This window comes from Corvus cornix, chromosome 5 (assembly GCF_000738735.6).
Source record: "Corvus cornix cornix isolate S_Up_H32 chromosome 5, ASM73873v5, whole genome shotgun sequence".
Taxonomy (NCBI): domain Eukaryota; kingdom Metazoa; phylum Chordata; class Aves; order Passeriformes; family Corvidae; genus Corvus; species Corvus cornix.
Genome location: NC_046335.1, coordinates 56,927,548 through 56,951,565, shown reverse-complemented (window position 1 = coordinate 56,951,565; position 24,018 = coordinate 56,927,548). Strand labels below are relative to the sequence as shown.

Sequence of the window (24,018 nt, the reverse complement as noted above, 5' to 3'; positions counted from 1 at the left end):
CTATCAGTACTATGAAAATAGTGGCCATAAATTAGCACAGCCCTAAAACAGACCAGTTCTGCATCCATACACCATACAGTTTTATTTTTGGTTTATATGTATAAACACAGGCTATTTTAATATATATTCATATACATATATATATACATATATATATACATATATGTGTGTGTGTGTGTGTGTGTGTGTATCTAGCCCCATCTTAAAGGTTCTTCAAAATAATGTCTTCAAGCAAAGAGTGGGGTTTCTTCTCAGTAGGTTATATGGTCATTCTGGCAACTGCTTGGCACGTTAATGATATAAATTATTAAAACATACCAAATACATTAACTTACAGTAGATTTTAATCTCTATATAAAAAATACAATTAATTTTACATTAGCAAGGATTTAAATATCTCAGTATTTCACTTTTATTTTTCTCTTTCTTTACACATACCATTGTTTCATGTCTTGAAAGGGGGCTCCACCCTGCAATCTTCATTCACACTGTCCACAGCTCAAACCTGACATTAAGCACTTACTTATTTTTAAATACATATCCTAAAGGAAAAAAAATCAATAGTGCATAAATATCTTTTAAATGTCTAAATCTTAGCACAGTGCTCCATAGGATCCCACCAGGAAATACCAGTGGACACTTTCACATCATACCACACTTAAAGGGCTTAGATTTTTATTATCTGCATGAAAAGAGAGAGGGCAAAGACCTATGGGAATAAAGAGGAAGATCTCAATCTCCTTTATATTTTGCACTCTTGAAAGTCTGATAGTCCGAATTTTGTAATGCAGGATAAACAGGGATGGCTTTCCACATCCTGCAGGATGGGATAACAACTATATGAATGCACAGAAATTAACTAAGTTGCTGTTAAAACTGCTTTGAATGCATGAGGATTTTACAGGCATCAAGATCTAAATTAACTCTTCCGTCAAAATTTTTAATAATTATTAAATTAATTAAATGTGCCTCAAAACATGGATGTTCTAATAAATTTGGCCAGACCACTCTTATAATTAGAGTGCAACTCACGTGACTCAAGTAAGGTCCAAATCAAATATTCTAGATACACAAATACCAACAGAACCAGTCCATAGGATACAGTCCATAACAGGACCACATGCTCTGATTTACAGGGAAAACTTGAAATCCTGTCCTGCAGGGATAAACAAATCAAAGTTGTGAATTCCCTACCGGTGTCAGTTCCAACATCCCCAAATGTTAAAGGCAGTAAACCACAACTTCACCTGTAGCCCTTCTCATTACATCCACACTTTTAAACAATTAATACAAACATGACACTGCCAAATGCAACTTCAATGTGACAGAAATAAAGAATTAGAAGATTGATTTCTTAAAGGCAGTATCAATTTCTCCACAAGCTTTGTTTTGCACACAACAGCTCAGAATAGCAATGATTAACTGAAAGAAGAAAAATGGACCACTGTGCCTATTTTTCCAGTTACTCGTTATCAAAGGTATGTCTGCACATAAAGTAGACAACATTTCACTTTCCCTTTGTGGTTTGCTGGTGTTGGGGAAGCAGAAAAAGGACAGAATTATCATTAAAATCAAGAATCACAGAAACAGACAAGGGGTTAGTTACATCTACATATAATTTATTGTCATCTGCCAGAAATTCAAACCCATGACATGCACCTTCAAGCATTACAGGCTGTTTTGTAGACTGGTCATCCACCATAAATAAAATCTGAGCCTGAAATCAATTGACCTGACATTTACCCTGTTCCACTGCCTAAGCACATACCAGCTCTCATGTCTGATTTTTAGGAGGCTTTAAAATACAAAATGATAAGAGCTGATGAACAGTTACTAATGACAAGCCTGTAGGAGTGTGTGAGTCATAAATGGGCCAGAAACTCTGTATGGGAATACTGTAGGCTTTTACCTAGCTGAACTCTGATATCATCATGTGAGCTACCAAGAGATATAGAAATAAGTATATGAAGCAGTAAAGCAGTAACCTTCATTTTCACATGAGATAGAAGATGATCAAACAAAAAAGGACTTTTTCTAAGAGTGACTGGGCCAAGGATAGTGCATTTCTCAGGCAAGGTAATACAATTTTCCTATCTTTACTGTAGAAAAATTCAGTTCTCAAAAGACAGTATTACACTGAGTTGCCGTGAGATTTAGGTTGTTTGACTTAATATAACTATTTTAAGTTATTTTAAAGAAGACAATTTACTCAGAAAAATTTATTTCCTTTCCCCAAGGAACTTAACCAAGAAAGTTCAAGTCACTTTGTCCTTGGGCAAGTAGTCAAATCCTCCAGTGTCCAAGCAGGGTGCTTATTTAAGGCTAGACATGAAGGGCTTTGGTGTCAAAACTCACTCATTTTGTCACCCCATCCGTTGTTGGTGCTGAAGCACAGCCAGAGTCCATCAGACAATCTCTGAGACACAAATCCATGGAACAGATTATTCCGGTGGTATCCACCTTGTACTGGTACTCAGATATATCTCTTGCTAAGAAATGTGAATATCTGGCAGGTTATGGTCAGCTAAAGCCATTCAGTCAGTTTCAGATCTGACTGGGAAGACCCATGAGGAATTTGGTAACAAATCAACCAGCCAGGTAAAAACCTGCTCCTGCCAGCCCACAGGGTGGCACGAGGACACTGAGTACTCTTGGGTTGCCCAGGCAGAGGGCTCCTTCCAGCTTGTCCATATCATTTAATTGGCAGAAGTCCACAAGTCTGTTCCCAACAGCAAATTCATTCCGAAGTTGGATAGGAAGTCATTTGACTCAATCAGTTGTCATTCCTTTCCCTCCGTCAGCGTGAGGCTTTCTGCAGAATCTTCACTTGGCTGGAGTCTCAACAGGTCATTTCTCTCTCATCAGATCCCAAGGTAAAAGCTGCTCTAGCTTCATTTACCTTATCCAGCTCTCCCCATTGTCAATTCAAATCTGAACGAGGCTTTTGAAGTCCCTTAGTCCTCTTTTCTTGTGTCAGGAAACCTTCGGGACAGTTTATAATCTATATAAGCACTAAGACAGGACCACAAAATGAATCGTATTAATATAATTACAACCAGTAAAACCATCAAAAGGACTGATTCCATATTTAAGCTAGAATAATGAGGTAATGTGAAAAAAATACTCTGGGAGATCTAATTATATAATGCAGTATTCAGTTCTGCACGGCCAGCCTAGCAATTCCTCTAACATTCCAATCAAAGTGATCTCACTAGCATGTGAGAGAAGAGTCCAGCTGACAGATTTGGGACATGTAACGTACTATTTAGTCAAGAGGCCCCATGTGCTATTCATAAAGAATTAACAACTCTTATATTGACAATGACAGTATTGTCAGAAGACCTTTGGAAGGGAGAAAAAAACCTCCATAAACTCCGTCTCTGTGAAGTTGGACTTTTTTTTTTTTTTTTGGCCCCTTTTTTCCAATGCTGATGTAATCTCCAAACATCTCCAGCAGCAGCTGCTCAGCGAAACCAGGCACCTTCTCCCTAGTCCCTTTCAGCAGCACACGCAGCACTTTCCAGCTCCCTCAAGACAATCAGGGCCTTTCTTTCACCAATTAGCTATCACTTCAAGAGTCCTGCGCTGTCCAACGAGCTCTTAAGAATGGTCTTTGCAGGAAACAACACTGGAGGAGCTTTTTTTTCCCTCCTAGACAAATGAAAAGGGGAAGAAGGAGGGGGGGGGGGGAGGGGGAGACAAAAAAGCACAAGAAAACAAATCAGAACACAGAAGCTGTCCAAAATGCATCGCTCATTTAGTACATTGACAAATGCAGAAATGTCCTCGAGAGCCAAGGCTCGAGCAAAGCGCACACACACACGCAAAAATGTTCCTGCTTTCTTTAGGAGATAGTTTGTTTAGTCGAATATGTTAAAAAGGTTTCATAGAAAGAAGTGCTCTTGTTACAGCAAGTCTGAGCCGTGCAAACTAAAAGGGAACAAAACTCCTGTAAGATTATGCCCTGTTTCCTTATTTGACTCTCCAAATGTAAAGCAGCATTATTTGAAGTAGACATTATAGGAAAGAACTCGGTTTAGCTCACTTTAAATATGGATGGATTGATGAAATGAGTAATTACTGGAACTGCTAAGATCTTTTCAGACTTACTAACCAGCAAGCTTCTTTCCCCAGAAACCGCACTTTCCGTCTAAAAAGAAATTAAAGCCTGATTCGGAGACGTAAAGCTTTGGGAATTCTACATTCTTTTTCCCTTAAATTTAGGGAATAGGTACAGTAATACCTTGAGGTCCTTGTAGATGCCAAGTCCTCATTAGAATTAGTACAAACTCCAGGACCCAGTTCAAGAAGAAAACAAGGAACTTTGATGTTTAAGCAATTCATTGCCTGGGCCTGGACATGTAGAGCTGTGAAGGCAAAATTGGGAAGGATCAGCAGTAAGTGAAATGACTTGGACATGGTTCAAGCAACAGCCCGGAGTCAGAGTTGCTTCCCTGATTTTCAAAAATTCTGCATTAAACCAAATGTCATACCAAAATACTGACTGTCAGTATCCTCTCAGAGTATCACTTTCTGGTCAAATTTGTCCTGGATTGGGGTAACCTCATGAAAGTCAACACCTTGTCTTCTACACAGCCAACAGAAACAGATTTACACTGCAGTTTGAAAAAAATAAAATAGTCTGTTCCCTTTTTTTGGCTGTGTATCAGAAGCAAAGCCCTGGGCTTTGTAAGCAGTTAAATGGCAGAGCAAAGCAAATACTTTCAGGGGTTTCAGGAGTTTGTTCACACTAATGGGTGCTCTCATCTACCACATGGATTCTTTAATGGAGGTGGAAAGTGTCAGAACGGGTCAGATTGCTTAAAAGGAAAGAAAGTCTGACATATTGCCCTGCATGCATTTATGAAGGAATGGGAATCAACTCAAATTCCTCTGCACAGGAAGGTTCAACCAAGGGATGAGTAACCCTAACCCAATCATGACTAAGAAGGAATCTTTGAGGAGGTGCACCAAACAATATCTTCTTATACCTACAGATTCCAAAAGCTGCTGAGTTTAAAGGAGCTGCTCCATTCAACTAGCAAAGATTTTGCTGAACAAATGCAGCAGGCTGGACAGAATAGATAAATATACATATGTATGTTACTAGGGTCACCTACGGCTACAGGAAAAAAGGATGAAAAGGGCCCAAAAGGTCTACCAGCTTGCCCTAAAGCAAGATCAACTGCATCATTCCCGACAGCTGTTCCTCTAACCTGCTCTTTTAAGAGACCTATGCCCACACAAATGAAAAGAAAGGAAATCACCATCTCATCTGAAAGGGATTTCAGCAGGAAAAACAGTTGGACGAACTGCTCAGTGGCTCTATCTGCTGCAACACAATCCCTGCAAGACAGGAGCTCTACATTATTTACTCACTTGGGCAACTGGCTCATTTTGCAGCTGTACAATTAATTACTGGCTGAGGCAACAATATCTGATTTTTTTTTAGAGGAGCAGTAACTTCATATCGGCCCATCTGGATGGATCCAATGAAAGCGCATCTTTTGTGGCAACCCTCTTCCTCCAGCCTGGTGCAATGCTGCTGTCTGTGCTCCAGCAGGATTACTGAAAACCACCGATTTCAGCATTAGCTGTAATCCAGCACATCCCACGCCTTGGCCACCAGCTCCAGCTCAGTCTGTTAGTGCCCAGGAGCCCGGCAGCTATTTAAGGGCACGCCAGGCATGAATTGGGGCTTCATTCCAGTGCCAAGGGAACAACAGGTGCCTCCTGCTCCCCAGGCCCATAAGTGGTTCTCAGCTCCACCGGCTCCGGCGATCCCCACGAGGTGTCAAAGCCGGAACAGAGGCGGTACATCCCTGGCGCCTGGCACCGGGATGCGCCGGGGACAGGCTGACACAAAGCCAGGGGAGCTTCCACGCCGGCTGCCCGGGCAATGGCAGCTCCCTGGCTCTGCATGCCACGGCTGTCAGCTTGGCACTCTGCATTTATTCACACGCAGGAATGCTGCCCAAGATGGAAGGACAGTGCTTTCCTGCTTGGATTTCACTTCTTGGGACAGATTTCCTCCCACGGAAAATTAATGGCACGGCATGAGCAAGGCGAATTTAAATGCCAGATGAAAGCTGGTGTGGCTGGATTTTAGAAAATGCAGTTTAGCATGGGTAGTTGTTCTTCCCCTCTTTGCAAAGTATTTTGAGAATGAGTGAGGAAAAGCACTATGTAAAGCCTACACATTGAGCATTATTATTTGGATTTTCCCAAATTTACTTTTTCACACAACAGATGTTCCTAATGTCTGGCACCATTTTTAATGATGTGCCTTTTTTGAAGAATGTGTGCTGTATCACCCATAAAAGCATCCTCTCTGTTCAGAGTTTATTTTGTTAAAATCGTTTTTCAACTAGTCATCTCTCTAGGGAACAATGACATGATAGAACAGTATTTCTGACGGGTGATATTTTATTACTCACATATGTTTTCATCACATAACCAACATTACTACCCTATTCTGCTGTAAATATTTATTAAAACCCTCTAATTTGAAACTACTTCCAAGACAAATTTTGTATTTTGTTTTTAAATTATCACATAATTAATTGTCCTGGTAAATGCCCATTGAAGAGTAGTTCAGGAAAAAAAAAAGTACATATTACGCAGTCTTGTTGACTTTTAAAATGTAAGGCAACAGATTTCACATCTCGTTTTCAAATTCCCTTATAAAGCAATCTCCTAAAATATCAAGTAAAGTTACAAGCGACAAAGCAGATGATACAACAATAACCATAAAACACCCACTGTTATCATCAGTTTGAAACATATCCCAAAACATAAGTAAACTAGAATTAAAAAATAGAATATTTGACTTACTGCATTTTCCACACATTCAAAAGTCAGGATATCTACCAAAGGAAGCAGCAAAGGGTTGCAGGTGTCTGCAAGGCTAATAAGAAGTTCTGAGTTCTTTGTTAAATAAGAAAAAAGGAAAAATTCAAGACCAGCACTTATCTGTCAGAATCACGTGCTTTCTATAGTTATCAGAGTCAAAAAGGCACCTTGCTCCAGGTTACATATGTGAAACCTCCTGAGCAAGCATTCTATATCACACTGAAAACAAAATACCACTTAAAAAGAGCCAGATCAAGTAGCCACCACTTTAGAGGACAAAATCTGACATTCAGAGTCAATTATTGCTCCACATAAGTTGTGATAATGTGCACATATCAAGATCACTCAGTGTTGCATAGAGTCAAAGCAAAGTCAACACCTGCCCCACTGGTTTTCTCCTGGAAAATCCCCAGCAAACACACTCCTCCCACCACAGTCAGTTCGGTATGTCCATTTCCATAATCAAGGAAAACAAGGCCAGAAAGAAGATACTTCATTTGTTACATATTTCATCCCTTAAGACTAACTTCAGCCTCCATAAAACCACAAGTGTTTGTAAAACTCCAGCTCATCCTCAAAGGTGTCAAAAGTGAGATTTAAATGCAACAAAAGAGCACAGATTGCAGGAAATGGCAATAAAAGTGAAGGAAAAGGACTAGAAGGAAATGAAACAAAACCTTATAAATCAGTCTGAAAAGTGATTACTTGAAGACATCTGTATTTCCAAAAAGACTTGATGAGACTTCTGCTGTCATCCCATGACCACCTCCATGTGCTGCTGGGTGGGGCGATGGTCAGCAGGAGACATCTTGGTTCCCTTTCTCTTACAGGAATTTTTACTAGGAATTGGAGCAGAACATGACCCAACAGCAGCAGAACAGGTCACATAGATGCCATGATACCTAGTCACACCAATCAAATAAAAGACTAGCAATGTCCAAAATGTCCACCTAATTGTGAACAAACATAAAAATACAGAAATACTTGGTGACTCAATGGAAAAAAACCAGCCATAAATATTTAAGACTGATGTTACAAAGTTCAGAACAGCTTGTTATGGAGCAATTATTATCTCCTTAGTGATCAAAGAGACCATACACAATTCGCTATGTTTTCACACTCAGCTAGATGCCTAATTTTTGGGGTAGAAAGAACCTCAGGGGTTTTTGCTGGGGAAATTAAGGAATTATCACCAAATTTGACCAGACACAATGATCTAGCCCTAAGCCAACCTTTCCTAGTGCTCTCCTTGCATCAGTAGAATTTTTCCCCCCCACTGAATTCACAGAATTCACATCAATACAGCAGAGAATTTAATGAGTACTATTTTTGACAGAACAATGTTGCAACAAAATGCCAGTTTTTCAACACAGAAAACTGGCAAAACATGCTTCAGTTTTGACGAAGTATTTCTCAAGAGCTGCTTTTCAGATCCCTAAAACTCCAGATCAGTACAAACCAGACAGATCATAGCCTTCAAACATTATGCAGTCGAAGCACTCATGCATAAAAGCACAGTTTGAGCCTTTTGACAAGTGCTGTGGTCACCTATCTCTGGGCTACTCCCAAGCTTCCCTTGACTTAAAACCCTTGTTTCCTTTCCACTGGGTACAAACCAGACCGGGACTTTCAGAAATGTCACAGGATGGAAAACTCCCTTCCCTCTCATCTGTAACTCCATGTCTTTGGCACATCAGATCACTTGGACAATGCTCCACCTGTGCTCTACCAAAATAAGCTCAGATCCAAACCTGCCTCTGGTTTACAACTAAATTTGGGTGTTTCGGGCATCCTTTGTTTTGACAGCACAAGCCAGTACAGACAGAAGCAAACAATGACACAGCTGCCATTTGCCTACAAGGTCCACCATGTGACAAACTTAACGACTAAAGAAAAATCCAAACTTTCTAAAACTTACCATAAGCAAAATGTGCTTTGGCGAACTAGAGACCTTGGAAACGACTTGAAGATTATATCACCCCACTCATAAAATGCAGTTATTGAAAAGAACTGTTATCCTTTATTAGTGATGGAAGGCAAACATTTCACATGCTGCACTGACACTGCTCCAAACCTCCTTTTTTCTATTCAAGAATGAAAGTCGGGCTTTCAGCAAACTACGTTGTGTTTTGAAGAAGTTTTTCATTCTACTAACAGGTTATCCTGCTTACTTTGAAAGTCTCTTTGCACACAAAAAGAAGGGGAGCTGGGGCAAAGAAGGAAAGAAAAGAGTCCATTTGAAAAAATTACACTGCTAGATTACAAGAGTTGAAAGCTGGTATGTAACTTTGCTCCGGGTGATCAAACTGCTAATCAGGAATGCTGTCGGGAACAGAATGGAATTCCAAATAAATTAGCCATGTCCAAGAAGCCAATACAACACAGGATTAAGGCTCACAAAGAAAACAAATTTATTCAGCCTACTTTATCAGAATTCTTAATAATGTGTACTACTTTTTCTCATCGCAGTCTGAGCTCTTCCATTGGAACAGTGTGGAGAAGGAAAAATGAGTCACACTTCATAAATCTCCTACTCATACAGACACCTAAAAAATGTTACATAGAGCAAGACACACAATGCCATTATATATATAAATACATATGCTTATCACAGCCACAGTAGAAATGTGCAGATTTATTTCTCCGACTTTATTTCCGAGGTACCTGACCAAAGAAAAGATGCTACACACTTCTGTGAAAATCTACAAAGCTGAAGGAAAAGGTTAGAACTTCATTGACCTCCATGCTAAAATGAGTTTCACTACCACTACCATATTGAATAACTAACTACAAAAATAAATCTCTCTCCTCTATGACGATCCCATTGCATCACGTTTTTTACCAAGTATAACAAGAAAAACTTGCAGCACTGTGGCTGAGGTACTGTCTGCAACTCAGAGCATATTCTGTTTTCACCTCCAGAGAAACTCTTCATAACAGCCTACACCAAAATCACAGGAACATTAAAAGATGTGCTTAAGCTTCTGCCTCTCCTTGAACTGGAACTTTAATCTTTATCAGACTGGTTTTCCTCATCTGTGAAACAGAGATTATAATAGGCTCTTACTGTACAGTAATTTGAAGACAGTACTAATTTTTTGAAGCATTTTTGTAACAATAACATTAAAAACAATAAAAAAGGAGATCAAATACTCACAAGAAGTACTTCATGCAGAATCTAGACACACAGAGAGGAATCTTCCTATGATAGAAGTGCATGTATCATCTTGGCTTCTGAAAAAAAGAGGTAAACCATAAACATATCCTCACTTCAAGCCATACATTGTCCAGTACTCTCATTCACTGAAAACTGAGAGTGAGGACAGTACCACTTGCATCTACACAACTTTGCCACATTTCCCTGAGAATCTGTGCATGCAGGGATTTCCTATAAAAAAAATTCATCAAGAAAACCACCAGCTGAGTGTGAGTGTTGGAGATTCATTTGGTTCCCAGCCATGGCACTGCCCTGCTTTCCAAATGACCAAATTGCACGAGCCATTTCATATCCATGGTTGGCGTGTTAGGTATTTTCCAAAGAATTTTTATCCCAGCTAAGGGGGACTCCCTGTAAGACACCAGTTGCATCCACTCCCCTTCCCATAATGAAACAAATTAAATGCTATTTACCATTACCACTGTATCTAGTGTTTTATTCAAGCACAAAAGCACGTTTTATCAAGTGTGACTTGCATTTACTTTTTTGTCAAGTGTTTTCTCCTCCCTCTAAGAAGATATTTGCATAAATATGGAAAGAAAAGCATATATTCCCAAATCCCCTTCTCTAGAACTGCACCTCCAGAGAGTGAGGGTCTGCTGACGAAAGCCATTGCTGTACCATCAAGACATGTGACTGGAAGGGTTCTGTCTATACCTCAATGCCTCCATTAAATGCACATTAAAAAATGTTTGATTTGAACAAAATATTTTAAATTAAATATAAACTATGCTGTTTGCTCAGAAAAATAAATCAAGAAAGCAACAAGCACAAACAAAACTTTGTATGAAGACCAAGGAAGAGTGCTGATTGCTGTTTTTAAAAGGGTCTCCTTGAATAGAAACCAAATTTTTATGATTAACTACTGAAAGAAATGTTTTGATTCAGGGAACAGCAGAACAAGACATTTTCCCAGAGCTTTGGAACACGTCAATAAACTGCTTCATGTCATTTGAGAAAACAATTGTGGCAAATGAACTACTGGTCTAAGAAATGTTACCTTGTTCTACCTTGACCTGCCAAACAGGGCTGTGTACACTCTGCATTAATGGGCGATTCAGGGGCTCGAGCTGAGCACACGTGCAAGTCCTTGAAGAGTCAGGGTGGATTTCTGCATTTCCAGGATACAGACCCTGGATTTCTGATGAAGAAAAAGAGGATGGATGCTGGCAATGAGCAGCGCTGCTCCACTGACTGGCTCTTGGCTGATCGCAGGCCAAGGAGATGCATTCTAGGTTGCCACATTAAATATTTGGCTCTACAAAATAATACCCTGTTACAGTTCGATTAGCAAGTGCACTCCTCTTGTACCCTGAAAACAGCATGATAGAGGCACATCTGAGATTTTAAAAAAAAAAAAAACCCACAGAAAATAAAGCAAGTAGGTGAAAGGTAACTGTATCACTTTACAGACACAAGCTACCCTCTGATTACAACTAATTGAGATATTCAGCAGCCTTAAAACAATACCTTTTTTTAATCAATGTACCCAGACGGCATTCACAGCTTTTTGTGATGACAAATGCCCTTTGAAAGAGTTAATAGGCAAAGGTTTGTACTGGCAATGAATAGGGCTACCTTTAATTGATCCAAGAGCCTTAGAGAGCCGTCTTATAGTGTGATGATGTATTTGGGTTGCAAGTAGGCCAAAATAAGCATAAAGAAAATCTGTAAGACCATGAGACCTTTCATTTTTTCATTGCAGGGAGGGAAAGGGGGGGAACTGCTGAGGAAAATGAGAGAACTATGATGGGGTTATCTTTGTGCTCTGGCACTTAAAATAGATAAAACGACAGAAATTTTGAGGAAAAGAGAGGAAGTGATCAGGCCATAATTCTGAAAATAAACGTCAAGATGTACGGAAATGTACAAAACAAGGCTTCTTCAGAATAAAAAAAAAGCCATGAAAAAAGAGGAGATGACCTAATGGTATAAAGAAACATTGATTAAAGAAATACCCAGAGGGAGAAAGATATTCCATCAGCTTTAACAACCACTGCATGGCCCTGCATTCCCTCTTAACTTCTCAAGTAAGGGGAGAAAAAAATATCTGTAGAAGAGGTAGTCACATGGATCCATTTATAATTTTCCCCCTTATTCTCTGCTCATCTTTTGCACAGTTTTGCTCAAGATGTACAGGAAATGTGCACACTAAAAGTGACTCACAAAACTAAACACGATGGGTTAGTAGTAAACATTTTACCCTGCGTAGCCAAAGAAGAAACAAAACAATCATTTTTATAAGGAATATAAAATCCATTTAGTCATATTTTTTCTTTATGAGACTGATTATACACTAATATTACCTAGTAATGAAGGAAACAGTCTATCCATGCTTACACTAGTCTTTCATCAGAAACTCAGTTTTGGCAGAATCCCTCCGTCACACAGCAAAAGCTAAACAGATTTCCTTGAACATTCACAGGTGCAAACTTTATGTCAAGGTAGAATTTTTCTGGAAAGTCTGAGGCAAATCAGACAAGAAAATTCCTAGACTAAAAGACTATTTTCAAATGGAATTACTGTGTGAGTGTACTATCAACAACTCTGTAAAAAAAAATCAAATAGAAAGATGTTGGGCTCTGATATTTTCTTAGAAGACAGACATGGGAGGAGCTAGGAAAAAAAAGTTGACATTGCTCCTTAAAAATAAAGAAGCAGAGCAATAAAATATCCTGCTCCCATACATGCATCCAGATGCATTAGGAAAAGTAAGACAAGTCCAGTTTCAACCTGGAACAGGGAACAGACAAGCTGTTCTCAAATTCCGCTCACGTTGTTCATCCCAGAGCCATGAACGAGCCCTCTCTAGCAGACACTAAACAGAGAAAGGTACAGAGTCTTCACTGTGGTCTGGGTAAAAATGAGGAATGAACTTACCTCTCCAAAGCAGAAGGTAAGTTCAGACAGGATTCTCAAAACAGCAAAACAGCAACTTCCCTCCTGTGAGTCTTCCCTTACAAAAAAGCTCTACAAAGCTCTGAGAAAAAGAACAGATAAAAACTTCACATCACAACTTCCAGACATTTTCCCGATTAACCATCCTAAGCCCACATCAGCAACCACCACAGAATTACAACCACACCAAGGTGAGCACCAGCTGCATCCTTCACAAAACCCCTCACTTCAGGGCACAAACATCAGTAGACGAGGAGAACCAGGACATGTGGACAGTGGCAACCTACTATGGAAAGTGGAGACGAGCTGTGCACAGCCTTGCTTACTTCTGTATGAAGAGACTCAAAATACTGTGCTGTGTTTTGAGTTGCTTTCATTTTTAAAAAAATAATAATAATTTTGAGGAAGTCTTCTCTCCTTGTTCCACTCACTTTCAATTCAGACTCCTAGAATCTTCCGTTGTAGTTTAAAGCCCAAAGATTTCCTTCCACCTTATCAGGTTACATGTAAATTCTAGCTACCATGAGTTTTCTGAAAAGTAAACAAATAAATAAAAAATTAGGATAAACAAGGATGTCTAAAGGATATCAAGTTCTCCAGGAACACTTCAAAATCAACTGCTTTTTGTGCAGAGGACAGCAGATGGATTGCCCATCCTGCTCCTCCCAATCATGGTGAAGCACCAGTGTTTCATAAAATAGAAGTCAATCGTATCACGAAATAACTATGTCCAGTAGCTTCCTATCTGACAGAAAAAAATGGCCTTCAAAGGTCCCTTCCAATCTACTTTATGATTCCATTCTATGAACTGGTACAATCAGCTTAGTCGAGGGGCATTCCATACTACTGAAGATAGTATTTCTACTGCTGCCCTTGTGGACAGCCCACAGAAAAAGAGCCAATATTCAGATCCTGTTCACAGACGTTCCATTTCACCAGAGAACACACTGAGGAGGGCACTTTGGTGGCACACACCAGCAAAACCTGAGCCATTTTCCCAAATGAAGCCTAAAGGGTGTTTACAGGTCTGTTTGTTTACACAGAGAGAAAACACATCGCACCTGGAAGCACGAGTGGGAGCCAACAGAGCCCTACCAGGATGGCATCTCCCTACAGACTCAAACTGACCATCAATGCCAAAATTGTAAGAATCCCATATCCACGTGCTTATCTTCGACCAAGCAAATACTATACTGATGAGAAACTGAGGCACAGAAAGTCTGAATATAAATGAACCCAGATTTTCCAAGGGGCATCTATTTTACAGCTGCCTCATAAAACTAAGAGAAACAATATTTTTAAAGCCAGTTCATGCTGTACTCTTGAAGGAATTGCTGTATTTGGTTAATTTTCACCCCGCTCACACGTGCACATGCACACACCTTGAACAGTTGAAACAAAGACTCAAAGGTGGGGAAAGCTGATGAAGAAAGAGAAACAGATTTTCTAGTGCCAGAGATGGACTCAGTTTCAGAGGGAAGATTAAAACTCATTAGTTTTTGGCCCTCATGCCAATGCTCACAAAAAAGTTTCCCAGGTTCCTTATAAACAGAAATACCCCTCCTGAATAATTTATATCTTTCAAAAGTGGTCTCCAGCAAGCTTTACCTTAGAGCTAGTTGAGTCTCTTTGCAAAACGTGCTGTTTAACTGAGATTTAACTAGACTGCCGTCTACAGGCTCAAACACAGGGAAATAAAACCCACAACGTTTTCCCAAAGGAGGCAGAAGGAGTTTTCACGCTGTATCCTAAGAGGCAACAGGCACAGATAAAGTTGTGCTTTCAGCTCTACCAGTATAAATCCTCAGGAACTCCACGCTGACAGAAACCTCCACCCTAAACTCTCCAAGGACTCTCCTTCAGCTCAGCTGGGATACTAATGAAGCAAACTTTGATCCTCTCTTTTTCTAGAAATCTGCTTCACAATTCAACATCCTTGATGTAAATCTTTTAAAAGACTGTGATGGCATCAAGTCAGGGACAGGATGGAGGGAAATGTGTTTCCGACTCCTCTGTGGGGGGACCATTAGGAGGAGGGCTAATAGCCCTGGGCATGCGATCAAATTAAGGTTTGTGCCAGTTCCCCCCAGGCTTTCCCTTGCCATCACCAGCTTCCCCAGGCTGGGCGGCTCATCCTCATCTCCTCACCAAAGACGGCTCTTAAACAGAAGCACAGCAGTCTGCTGGGAGGAAACAGAAAGATAATCACACAACTAACTTATATGGACAAAGTATGAAACAGGCCGAGCGAAGGGAGGGAAGGGAGGGAGAGAGGGAGGGAGGGAGCCTTTGATATCTTCACCTTTGGAGCGATACAAACTTAATGTACATCCAGCTTAAAAGCTGGGAGGTGGGGGGAGCTGGAATTCGGACCTTCCTAACATGTGGATTGCAGCACTGAGGCAGCACCGAGTCTAAACAAGGCTGGAGTTAGCATTCAGAGCACACAGCCCGGCAGAGTATGGGAAAGGGATAGAGCAGCCCAAAGAGCTGGCGCCACGAACTGACGAGCAGAGCGCAAGTGATAAAGATTTACTGCGAGAGAGGAGGAAACAGTCCGCTGGCCCGATTAGAGCTGTGAATACCGAGTTGTTCAGGGAGGATTTTGCAGCTGACTGATCACAGGCTGTCGGAGCAGGCCTCGGACAACAGCTGCAAGGCTTGCTGGGCTGCAGAAACAAAAGGCGCCAAGCACGGTGCAAAGAAAGAGTTGACAGGTTGTTGTTAGCAGTGGCAAATGTGTGAGGTATGTCACTGTGTGTGAGACGGGCCGGGCTGGGGTGGTGGGGATGAAGGAGGGCAAGAAGCACAGGCAGCACTCAGAAAAAGGCGGGGGCGTCGCGGGGGAGGGAGCAGGGACACAGGCTTGGTCAAAGCATTTTCCTAAAATCAGGCCGGTGTTTGTACGGAGGACAATCGCAAGGTCTGTTTACTGCTGCCAAGATGAATTAGCCCATCGTCTCATTTATAGGACGAATCCGGTGGCACAGACTATAAGGTGCATGGCATTAAAGGGACTAATTAGACGATTCCGGCAAATCTGAATTAAGACCCTTTCTTTCTTTGAAAGCTGGGAAGCATTTCTCAGGACTCCAGTCAGATGGCTTAGGTTTTGTTGGGCTTTTTCTTTCTCTTCTGAGAAGGGGTGTCTTGTGCAATTCCCTAACTCATAAGGGTCTGCTCTAAATTCTGCTCTGAGCTTCAAAAACAGTTGTTGGGAAGCTGCTGGCATTTACATCATATCTGAAAAGGTCCAAACGAAAATCCCGGATTCTGCAGGAATTCAGCCCCCAGTCCAGGGACAAACTTTACAGCTGGTCCCTCCTGTTAAGAGTGGGCTAAACCAGAAGCCCACATGAGAACATACCTGAGCTAAGAGCCTGCAGCTGAATTCTCACTCACACACACAAAACAAGCGAGGTCTTTCAAAAGCTGGCTTCTAATCTGACACCCACCCCCTTCAAATCCAGTGCCTGCAGCCAAGCGCTTTTCCCAAGCAACTCCAAGCTTTCTGGAGCCATGGTTCACTAAGCGTGTGAGTGCTGGGCAGGAATGTATCAATGAAACTCCGGAGATGATCAAAGACAGGAGCTGGAGAACAGGAGACCTTACTTTCAGCTCCCTGTTTGGCAAGTTTAGGATTCAGTTCTTGAAGTCTGGCAACATTTTACTCCAATTGTGACCAAAACAAAGTGTTCCAAACACCTCTGAAGCAGTGGTGCATGCTGTTTGCACACAACCACTATATTACAGTGGTCACTATTAAAATGTTTTACAAGCAGTTAAGGTTACCATGGCATTCACTGCATACTCATAGAAGGAAATACCATGAAAATCACAGAAACATCCAGCACTGCAAGCTGCAAATATCAGATGTTTCATAGTAATTAGTGACACTTTGTAAAGCATAGGCTTCTTGCATTTTAACTCACATATCTATCACCAACGAATAGGAGACACTAAGAAAGTGCAGTGGCCTTTATAGTGTCCAATCAATTATACAAACAAACCTTATTTTGATTTTTCTCTTCTAAATGGTCTCTGGGACCCAGTTAGTCTAGTCCCAACGGGCAGCACTTGATACACTGTTAAGGGAATTCAGAACAAGAGGCATTTCAAGCCTTCTAACACAGCTCCATTCTCCCAAAATATATATACAAAAACCAACCCAGTGTGCAGAATACTCCATCTAGGGGCAGAAATGTGACTCAAAATTTCCTTAGCCTTTGCTTTGACATGTGTTAACCTCATTCTACCAGGCCTGAGTGCATGAGAAATAATCAGACATTTCACAGAGGTTCCAAATAGCTCTTCCTCAGTATGAGTCCATAGATTTTTATTTTTTATTATTTTAAATACACAGCTTCCAGCTTGAGTTTCTGCTTAAGAGTGATGAAGAACACAGGCACCACTTTTGTACATCTACTAGCAACTGGACTATATTTTAAACTACAAATATTATCCTAGGAACAATTTATAATCCATCATCCCCATATGCTCAAAGTTTTCAGCTGAATAAGGGTGGCCAGTGAGCTCAACTGCAAAGAATAATGAAATGCCTGAAGGACTACTTGTGTAACTATATTTTTGTATGTAATTGTGCTTCTACTGGAGTCAAAGCAAAGTCTGAATTTGACTGCCATGGGAGCAGAAATAATTTGTGGCAGAAGTATATTTCTGAATCACAAATTCTCTCTGTAGCTGGATAATTCAATATCATTTATGATTAATATTAGCACATGGAATTTGTTCACCAAATGTACTTGAGAGCAATGTATACAGTAGACAGAAGCAACAATTCACAGGCTCTGAGAAAACGCTGAAAATACAAAATAGTGCCCGTTAAGAACTTTTTTGTTTTTAGGGAAAAAATTAGTTGCAGAAGTATATCAAGCCTTGCCTTCCAGTGGTGTTTTCTTTATACAAATCGCTTTCAGCTGACAAGTCCTCACTGATTTTCTGTAGTCAGCAATGGGTTACGGCTTGTCCGTAATGTCACAGCTTTCCACGGCACTGTGTCTTGCTCTTTGTCTCTCTGGTACAGAGAGGCTGCTTCTGAGGCTGCTGTAACACTTTGGAAAGTAATCAAATTACTTCCTACATTTGCTCTCCTTAAACACCTCTGCTTGATCCCCTCCACTCTTCCTGTTCAGCCTCTCAGTCGCGAACTTCATACTTCATAAATGCAGAGGTTAGAATTTTCTACACACCACTTTAATTTTTCAAATAGCAATCCAATTACTGAGCAAATTGGCACATGTGCCTGGTTACATAGTGACTTGGCACTGCCTCCACTCGCTGCTGGCAGTGATGAATGTGTTCCCCCTCAGCCCTCCTCATCTATCTGCTCCAGCCTCCGAGCCAACACCAGTGACCACATAAGGAGAGTGCCTGGCAGCTGCAAGCCCGAGGTGCCAAGAGGCAGATTGTGTTCTGTAGCAGCAGGATCTGGGTCTGTGACTGGCTTCCTGGCTAGTCTTTTGTAAGACCTTTTCCATGGCCTCTAGGTTGGCTCTAATGAAGCCTGTAGAAATGCCTGCAGGGAGCTGGTATAGAAGTGAGTTAAGTCAAAGGTTTAATTTAGTTTCTAAAGTGAAGTGAATGTATATTGGCCTTCTCTTTCCACCCTGCAATTATATTCCTGCCACATTTATGTGAAAATACAGTATTCAGTCAACAATAGGAGTGCATTCCTGGGTATGTCTGCACCGCACATTGGGGCAAAGATCCCCAAGCCAGCCTCAATTAACTTTGCTGCAGAAGCAGGAGCAATATAGCCGTGTTTGCTCGCTGTGACACCCGAGCTAATTAACTATGTATGGCAGTAACAGAGCTTTACTGTTTCTGGCACCAACACTGCTGTCCCTGTGTGGCAAACTGCTACAGACATGCCAGCTCACTTGGAGGTAACCAGAGGGCTCCCCAGTCCAGTGCTGCTTTGCACTGCCCAGATACATTTAGGAATACTCCAGGAACTGGCAGGAATTTGCTGGCCATCATGTGAGAGTGGCGAGGCTACAGATGTGGTTACAGTAAATGTGGACTGTTCCACTTCCATCCCATTCACATTCTTTTATTGCTCGCGACATGATGGTAACAGAGCATCTTTAAGTAATGTGCTGAGCATCTTGAGCAGCATCTGTCACATGTGCTGCTTTCTAAATATCTCACTTCCTCCTCTGGGGGCAAAAAGCTGGATAAAGATACTTTAAAGTATTTCTCACACTCGGTTTGGTTTTTTTTTTCCCCCCAACAAATTTGGGTCTTAGCCATAAGTGAACTTCTTTAGACTATTTAAAAAGCCATTTTCAATTATTTCAATGAAGCAGATAAGGACTTTCCCACAACAGGATAGCTTCTTCCCATCTGTTTTTTTTATGATCCCCAAGAAATTAACTTTCTTAAAATAAACGAGTGCAGGTTCCAACAACCAGAGATGCACTATGATCCCTGTAATTCAAACAGGCTTTGGCGAAGGTAAAAACAAAACACAACTTGCCTCTTTCGGAATTCCACCTCAGGCATACCAAGAAGCTACTGGAGAGAATCAGAGTTATTTGTCCAGCAAATTTCTGATGCAGATGGTAGTCTGGAAGATATCTGAGTGGACTCTGAACTGCACGCACAAGAATTTTTCACCGAGTTTGCTTGCTTGGACTTTACTGTATGAGTTGGGACTTTATGGGTACAGTTGTTTGTTACTGATGGAATTTTTCCTTTCCCTTTATATTTTTTCTCCTAAATCAGGTATTTTGACAGAGGTGCTTAATGAGATCCAAGTGGTTAGATTATATTTAATTAAATTATCCATGTTTATAATTTAAGAGCCTTTACCAGTGTCCATCATTTGAAATCTGTGGGTAGATAAGAAGCCCAGTCTTCTGTTGGCTTCGTAGATAAATAAGCCACGATCTAATTCCAAGAACCACCATAAGTATACAAGGACTTTCTCTCCAAACCTAATCAATCACCCCAGCTCTCAAGACTGACTTCTCACAAAATACCAAACACAATGATAAATTTTAACACATGCACCCCTTGAGCTATACCTCTGTACAAACACCCACAACTGTGATGCAGCAGCACAGATTTTAATTGAATATTTGATATCTGAGCATGACGTTTTTCCTCTGTGCTCTCAGTCTTTGCCACAACTTCGCATGGGTTACTTGGAGTCGCTTTAAACAAACACCACTAAATTCTGCACAGGCACCAGGCAAGGTAAAGTTACACACATTGCTGGTAGGCTTCATACCAGTTTTCAGGAGTTTCTACCTCTGCATTTCAGTGACGTTCATGAGAAGCAAGAAAACCCCGGAGCTGTAGATGAAGTGCAACCCTACTGCCATCTTCAGTACCTTCTATGGGAGCAGGACACCGGACCCAAACTCCTGGCCTCAGGCCTGTAGGACACAAGGAAGAGTTAGTTATGCAGAAGGGCACACGAGCATGTGCCTCTCACCAGGCATGTGAACGCCCCACACATGCCAAAGTTAGCAACAAAGTTAGCCAAGCTGTGCTAGAGCTAAGCATGCACTTAAGAGCTTTGCTGGATGGCAGCCATTTACAGATCCACAATCAGTACAGAGACATGGAGGCAGAGACTTCCTTTAATGGGTCCTCTGAATTCTCTTCCTGAAGACACATGCTTGGTTATTTCAATTAACATGTTCAGAAAAACAAATACTCTTCTTCTGATTACATCTCAGACACTGGCACATGTTTCATTTTTCCTGGACTCCTTAATTTACCACACTTCCTAAAGATTCAGGGCCAGACAAACAACTGAAAATCAAATGCAGAAAGCAGCTGGATTCTGTGAAGACAGAACTCCCAGTTCCTGTTTCCCTCTTGTGTTATCCTTGGTTTGTTTGAAGATGCTGGTGGGTGCTTGCCTGCATGTAATGATAACTACTAACAGCAGCTTGATGAATAAGAGAAGAGAAAGTGGAAAAGAAAACAATAGGAAAGGCATTAAGGGCACTAAGTCATTCTTTCTGGGATGGGCATTAGACATATGTTCGCTACTCCAGTCCCAGCGCAATCAAAGCTGTCCTGTGCCACTGCCAAAAACTGTAACAGGTGCCAGAAGATTACAGCATTGGTTAAATCCACTCTTAAGGCACCAGCTCAGGGAGTGATCCAAATCCCAGGAGCCAATGAACATCTTCCCCCAGATGTCAATTGTTTTCAAATAGCTCCACTCTTATTTCCAGTGTGATGCTGGGGAGGGGCAGGGGGATAAATAAATTTGGCTGCCAGGAGGCAATCCTCTGATTTCACCACTGCCAGCCTGGACAGGTGCCAAAGCCATGCACAGCCTCTCAAACACATTTGTAAGGCAATTAATATTTTATATTCACAATAATAAGAGAGCTTCATTCACACAGAACTATTAAGACAGTTTCTGGTTCCATTCTTCCCAGCACATTACAATGACAACTCCATGCCAGCAGCAGCCACATGGCCTAAAGGTGCCAAGCTGGCAAGGATACTCTCTCTCAGCATTTGGCATCTAAACCCCTTGGCAAAGCCCTCAGCAGTTGTGCTTGGCTGGCTTCAGATTCGTCATGTGGTCAGGCTGCTGATAGCATGGGAGGGTGCTGCGTCCTCTGGGCACCATTTCACTTTAACACCTGTCTGATTCAGAGGAATGCGCGCACATGCAGAGCAAGATCCCTGCACAAATCCTCCCGGAGACCCAGAGCACATGCTCCATTTGTTACTGAAAGGGGTCGTTTCCTCAGAACCACTGTGCCTTTTTTTTTTTCCCCTCCCCTCTCCCCCTCCTCTTCCCCTTCACATATCTGTATACAGCCCTTGGAGGGTCCTACATCCTGCCATGCATTCCACATGTGTTGGAGGTTTCCTCTGTGAACCAGGAATACAAAACATTTTTGTATATAATGAAATCTCATATTTTACTGTGCTCATATAAAACCATTTCTTTGTGAATAAGACTCCTTTTATTTGTGACATTTTAATGATCTACAAATGTTTGGTATAGATGAAAGGAAATTATTATTTCCAGGTCACCTTGCAGTAATACTTTTTGATAGGCACCATAATTCCAATTAAATTGAGTAATAAGGGAGGGGGAAAGCCTTCAAATATTTAAAGTGCCACTGAAGCAGAAATATTTTAAAAGGAAAACATAAAAACAAGCATACATCTTTTATCACAAGCTACAGAATATCGGAGGAGCATAGATAAGAAAATTCAAAGCACTTTTTCCACTGGGGACCACTCAAACTAATGCAGACCATAAGAATGCGACTCTGTGCCCCACAAACACCACGGTTTTGTGTCACAGGACTGGGGCTGACTTGGTCACAAATTTATTGAAATAATCCCAAGACTGGTCCCTCAGAGTTACCTGTCAAAAGCACAACCACCACCCCAAGCTTGGCAGAGGCAGCTCCCCGGGACGGCAGAGAAGCGCGTTGAGATGTTGCAGGGCACCTCCCCAAATCCCTGCCTGTCCCAAAGCACTACACCCACGAGCCTGCACTGGTTCTTCTGGTACATTCTGACACCTTTGAGCACGGTTATCTTTGGGTCAGACACCCTGAAGCCTGTGAAATACACGCAAGCCTTGGGTTGCTAAGCTCAGATCACAAAATAGCTGCTATCGCTCGCTCTGGAGGGAAGGCTCAGCGTGCCCATCCCACCCCAGCTGGAACATCCAAACACAAGCCACGACTCCCGTGTTCCCCCTCAAGCCATACCCCTCTGCCTGTCACCTTGTACCGTGGCTTTTGGTTTCTGTCAAGCTCAGGGCCCACAGACACCAGCCAGGGCCTCCCTGTTCTAGCACACAACACAAACCCTGCTTGCTGCACGTAGTATGCATCTATCAGTACTCCTGTGTTTAGCCATGTGAGCTTTGCTTTTTTTAAATAAAATGTTTTTTAATTGCTTTGAGGGAGCTGATTTTTGTTGTTTTGTTGGGGTTTTTTTTACCTTCTTGAACAGTTCTTCATTATTCAATCAGGAAAAAATCTTATCTCCCCCCCTCCTCTGATACACAGGTTTTCTTCAGAACACTAGGGCAACATGTAGGATGGACACTGGGACCATGGCAAATTTAAGATCCAGCATCTTGGAGGCTTTCCTGGTCATAAGCCAAACCTTTCTGGAATGGAAAAAGCTTTTTAATATGGCATTTTCAGTAAGAAATTCATTAGTTAACCCTGGGGAGGTAAGGAAATACCCCAACTTAAAATTATTATTCAGTTGCATATAAAAATGTTATTTTAGATCATTTTTAGGACTTGCTGTAATTGCATTATTTTCCATTTCTTTTTCTCCATGACCTGGGCAGTGGATTTCATTGTGATTAAAGCACCTGGCTTTTGGAGCAAGGGAGACAAAAAATAAGTACCAAATAAACATATAAAACTCTCAAGCAACATTCCTGGAATAGTTCTTCTGTAAAGTACATGGCATGTTCAGAACACATGATTTCCTAGTACAAAGATTTTATTGGCTTCGCTGTTCAGTGTGGTCATCTCAGATCCATGCCAAATAAACCTTTCACACCATATTGACATTTATTTTTCATCTCTGGCTACACATCTACTCTTTCTAAAAAGCAAGTTCCCGACTCCTGCAGGAATTCCCAAGCTGAATATTTTATCATCTCCCCTGGAAAATGATAACCTAGAAGACAGCACTGCATGTTACTCTTGGCAACTAAAGTGGAAAGGAGTAAGTACAGGATTTTAGAAGATGCAACCAAAGAACAACAGCCAGGGAGGAGGGTTCGCCTCCATCAGGTTCCTGGCACCTTGTTTTGGCAGCATCCCAGCGCCAGGTACCAGGAGCAGACTTGTTCTCACACGAGGGCCAGTCAGAGTGAGCCCTGGAATGAGGGCACCCTACAGCATGGCTTATATACAAGCCATGTGGAAGAGCAAGGAAAGGAAAAAAAAATTGATGTCAAGGTCAGAAAAGCCTCCAGTTTCAATACATACACGTAAACCTACATGGACAGACCTTGCCAGGTGTTTCCTTATCATAATGCACTTCCCCCTGTTAACGTGACTAAA

The 24,018-nt window shown here is 41.4% G+C and overlaps 2 protein-coding genes across 2 annotated transcripts in view; both read right to left on the bottom strand.

Annotated features, from left to right (window-relative positions):
• Nucleotides 1-1,602: 1,602 nt before the first annotated feature.
• SMIM38 (small integral membrane protein 38) lies at nt 1,603-20,293 on the bottom strand. The gene is made up of 5 exons (XM_039552810.1): nt 20,223-20,293; nt 13,399-13,498; nt 12,950-13,049; nt 10,010-10,086; nt 1,603-3,651 (listed from the first exon to the last, which is right to left on the bottom strand). Exon 5 carries the CDS (start codon nt 3,084-3,086, stop codon nt 2,955-2,957), a length of 132 nt encoding a protein of 43 aa, XP_039408744.1. The 5' UTR covers nt 3,087-3,651; nt 10,010-10,086; nt 12,950-13,049; nt 13,399-13,498; nt 20,223-20,293; the 3' UTR covers nt 1,603-2,954.
• Nucleotides 20,238-24,018, bottom strand: part of TPCN2 (two pore segment channel 2) — a 47,087-nt gene continuing 43,306 nt past the window's right edge. Inside the window, exon 25 of the mRNA XM_039552809.1 lies at nt 20,238-20,370. Coding sequence (XP_039408743.1) covers nt 20,319-20,370 — 52 coding nt within the window. The 3' untranslated portion in view covers nt 20,238-20,318. The remainder of the gene's footprint in view (nt 20,371-24,018) is intronic.

What these genes read in the sequence shown, in the direction of transcription:
- SMIM38 (XM_039552810.1), bottom strand. Translation starts at nt 3,086, where the DNA reads ATGGAATCAGTCCTTTTGATGGTTTTACTGGTTGTAATTATATTAATA.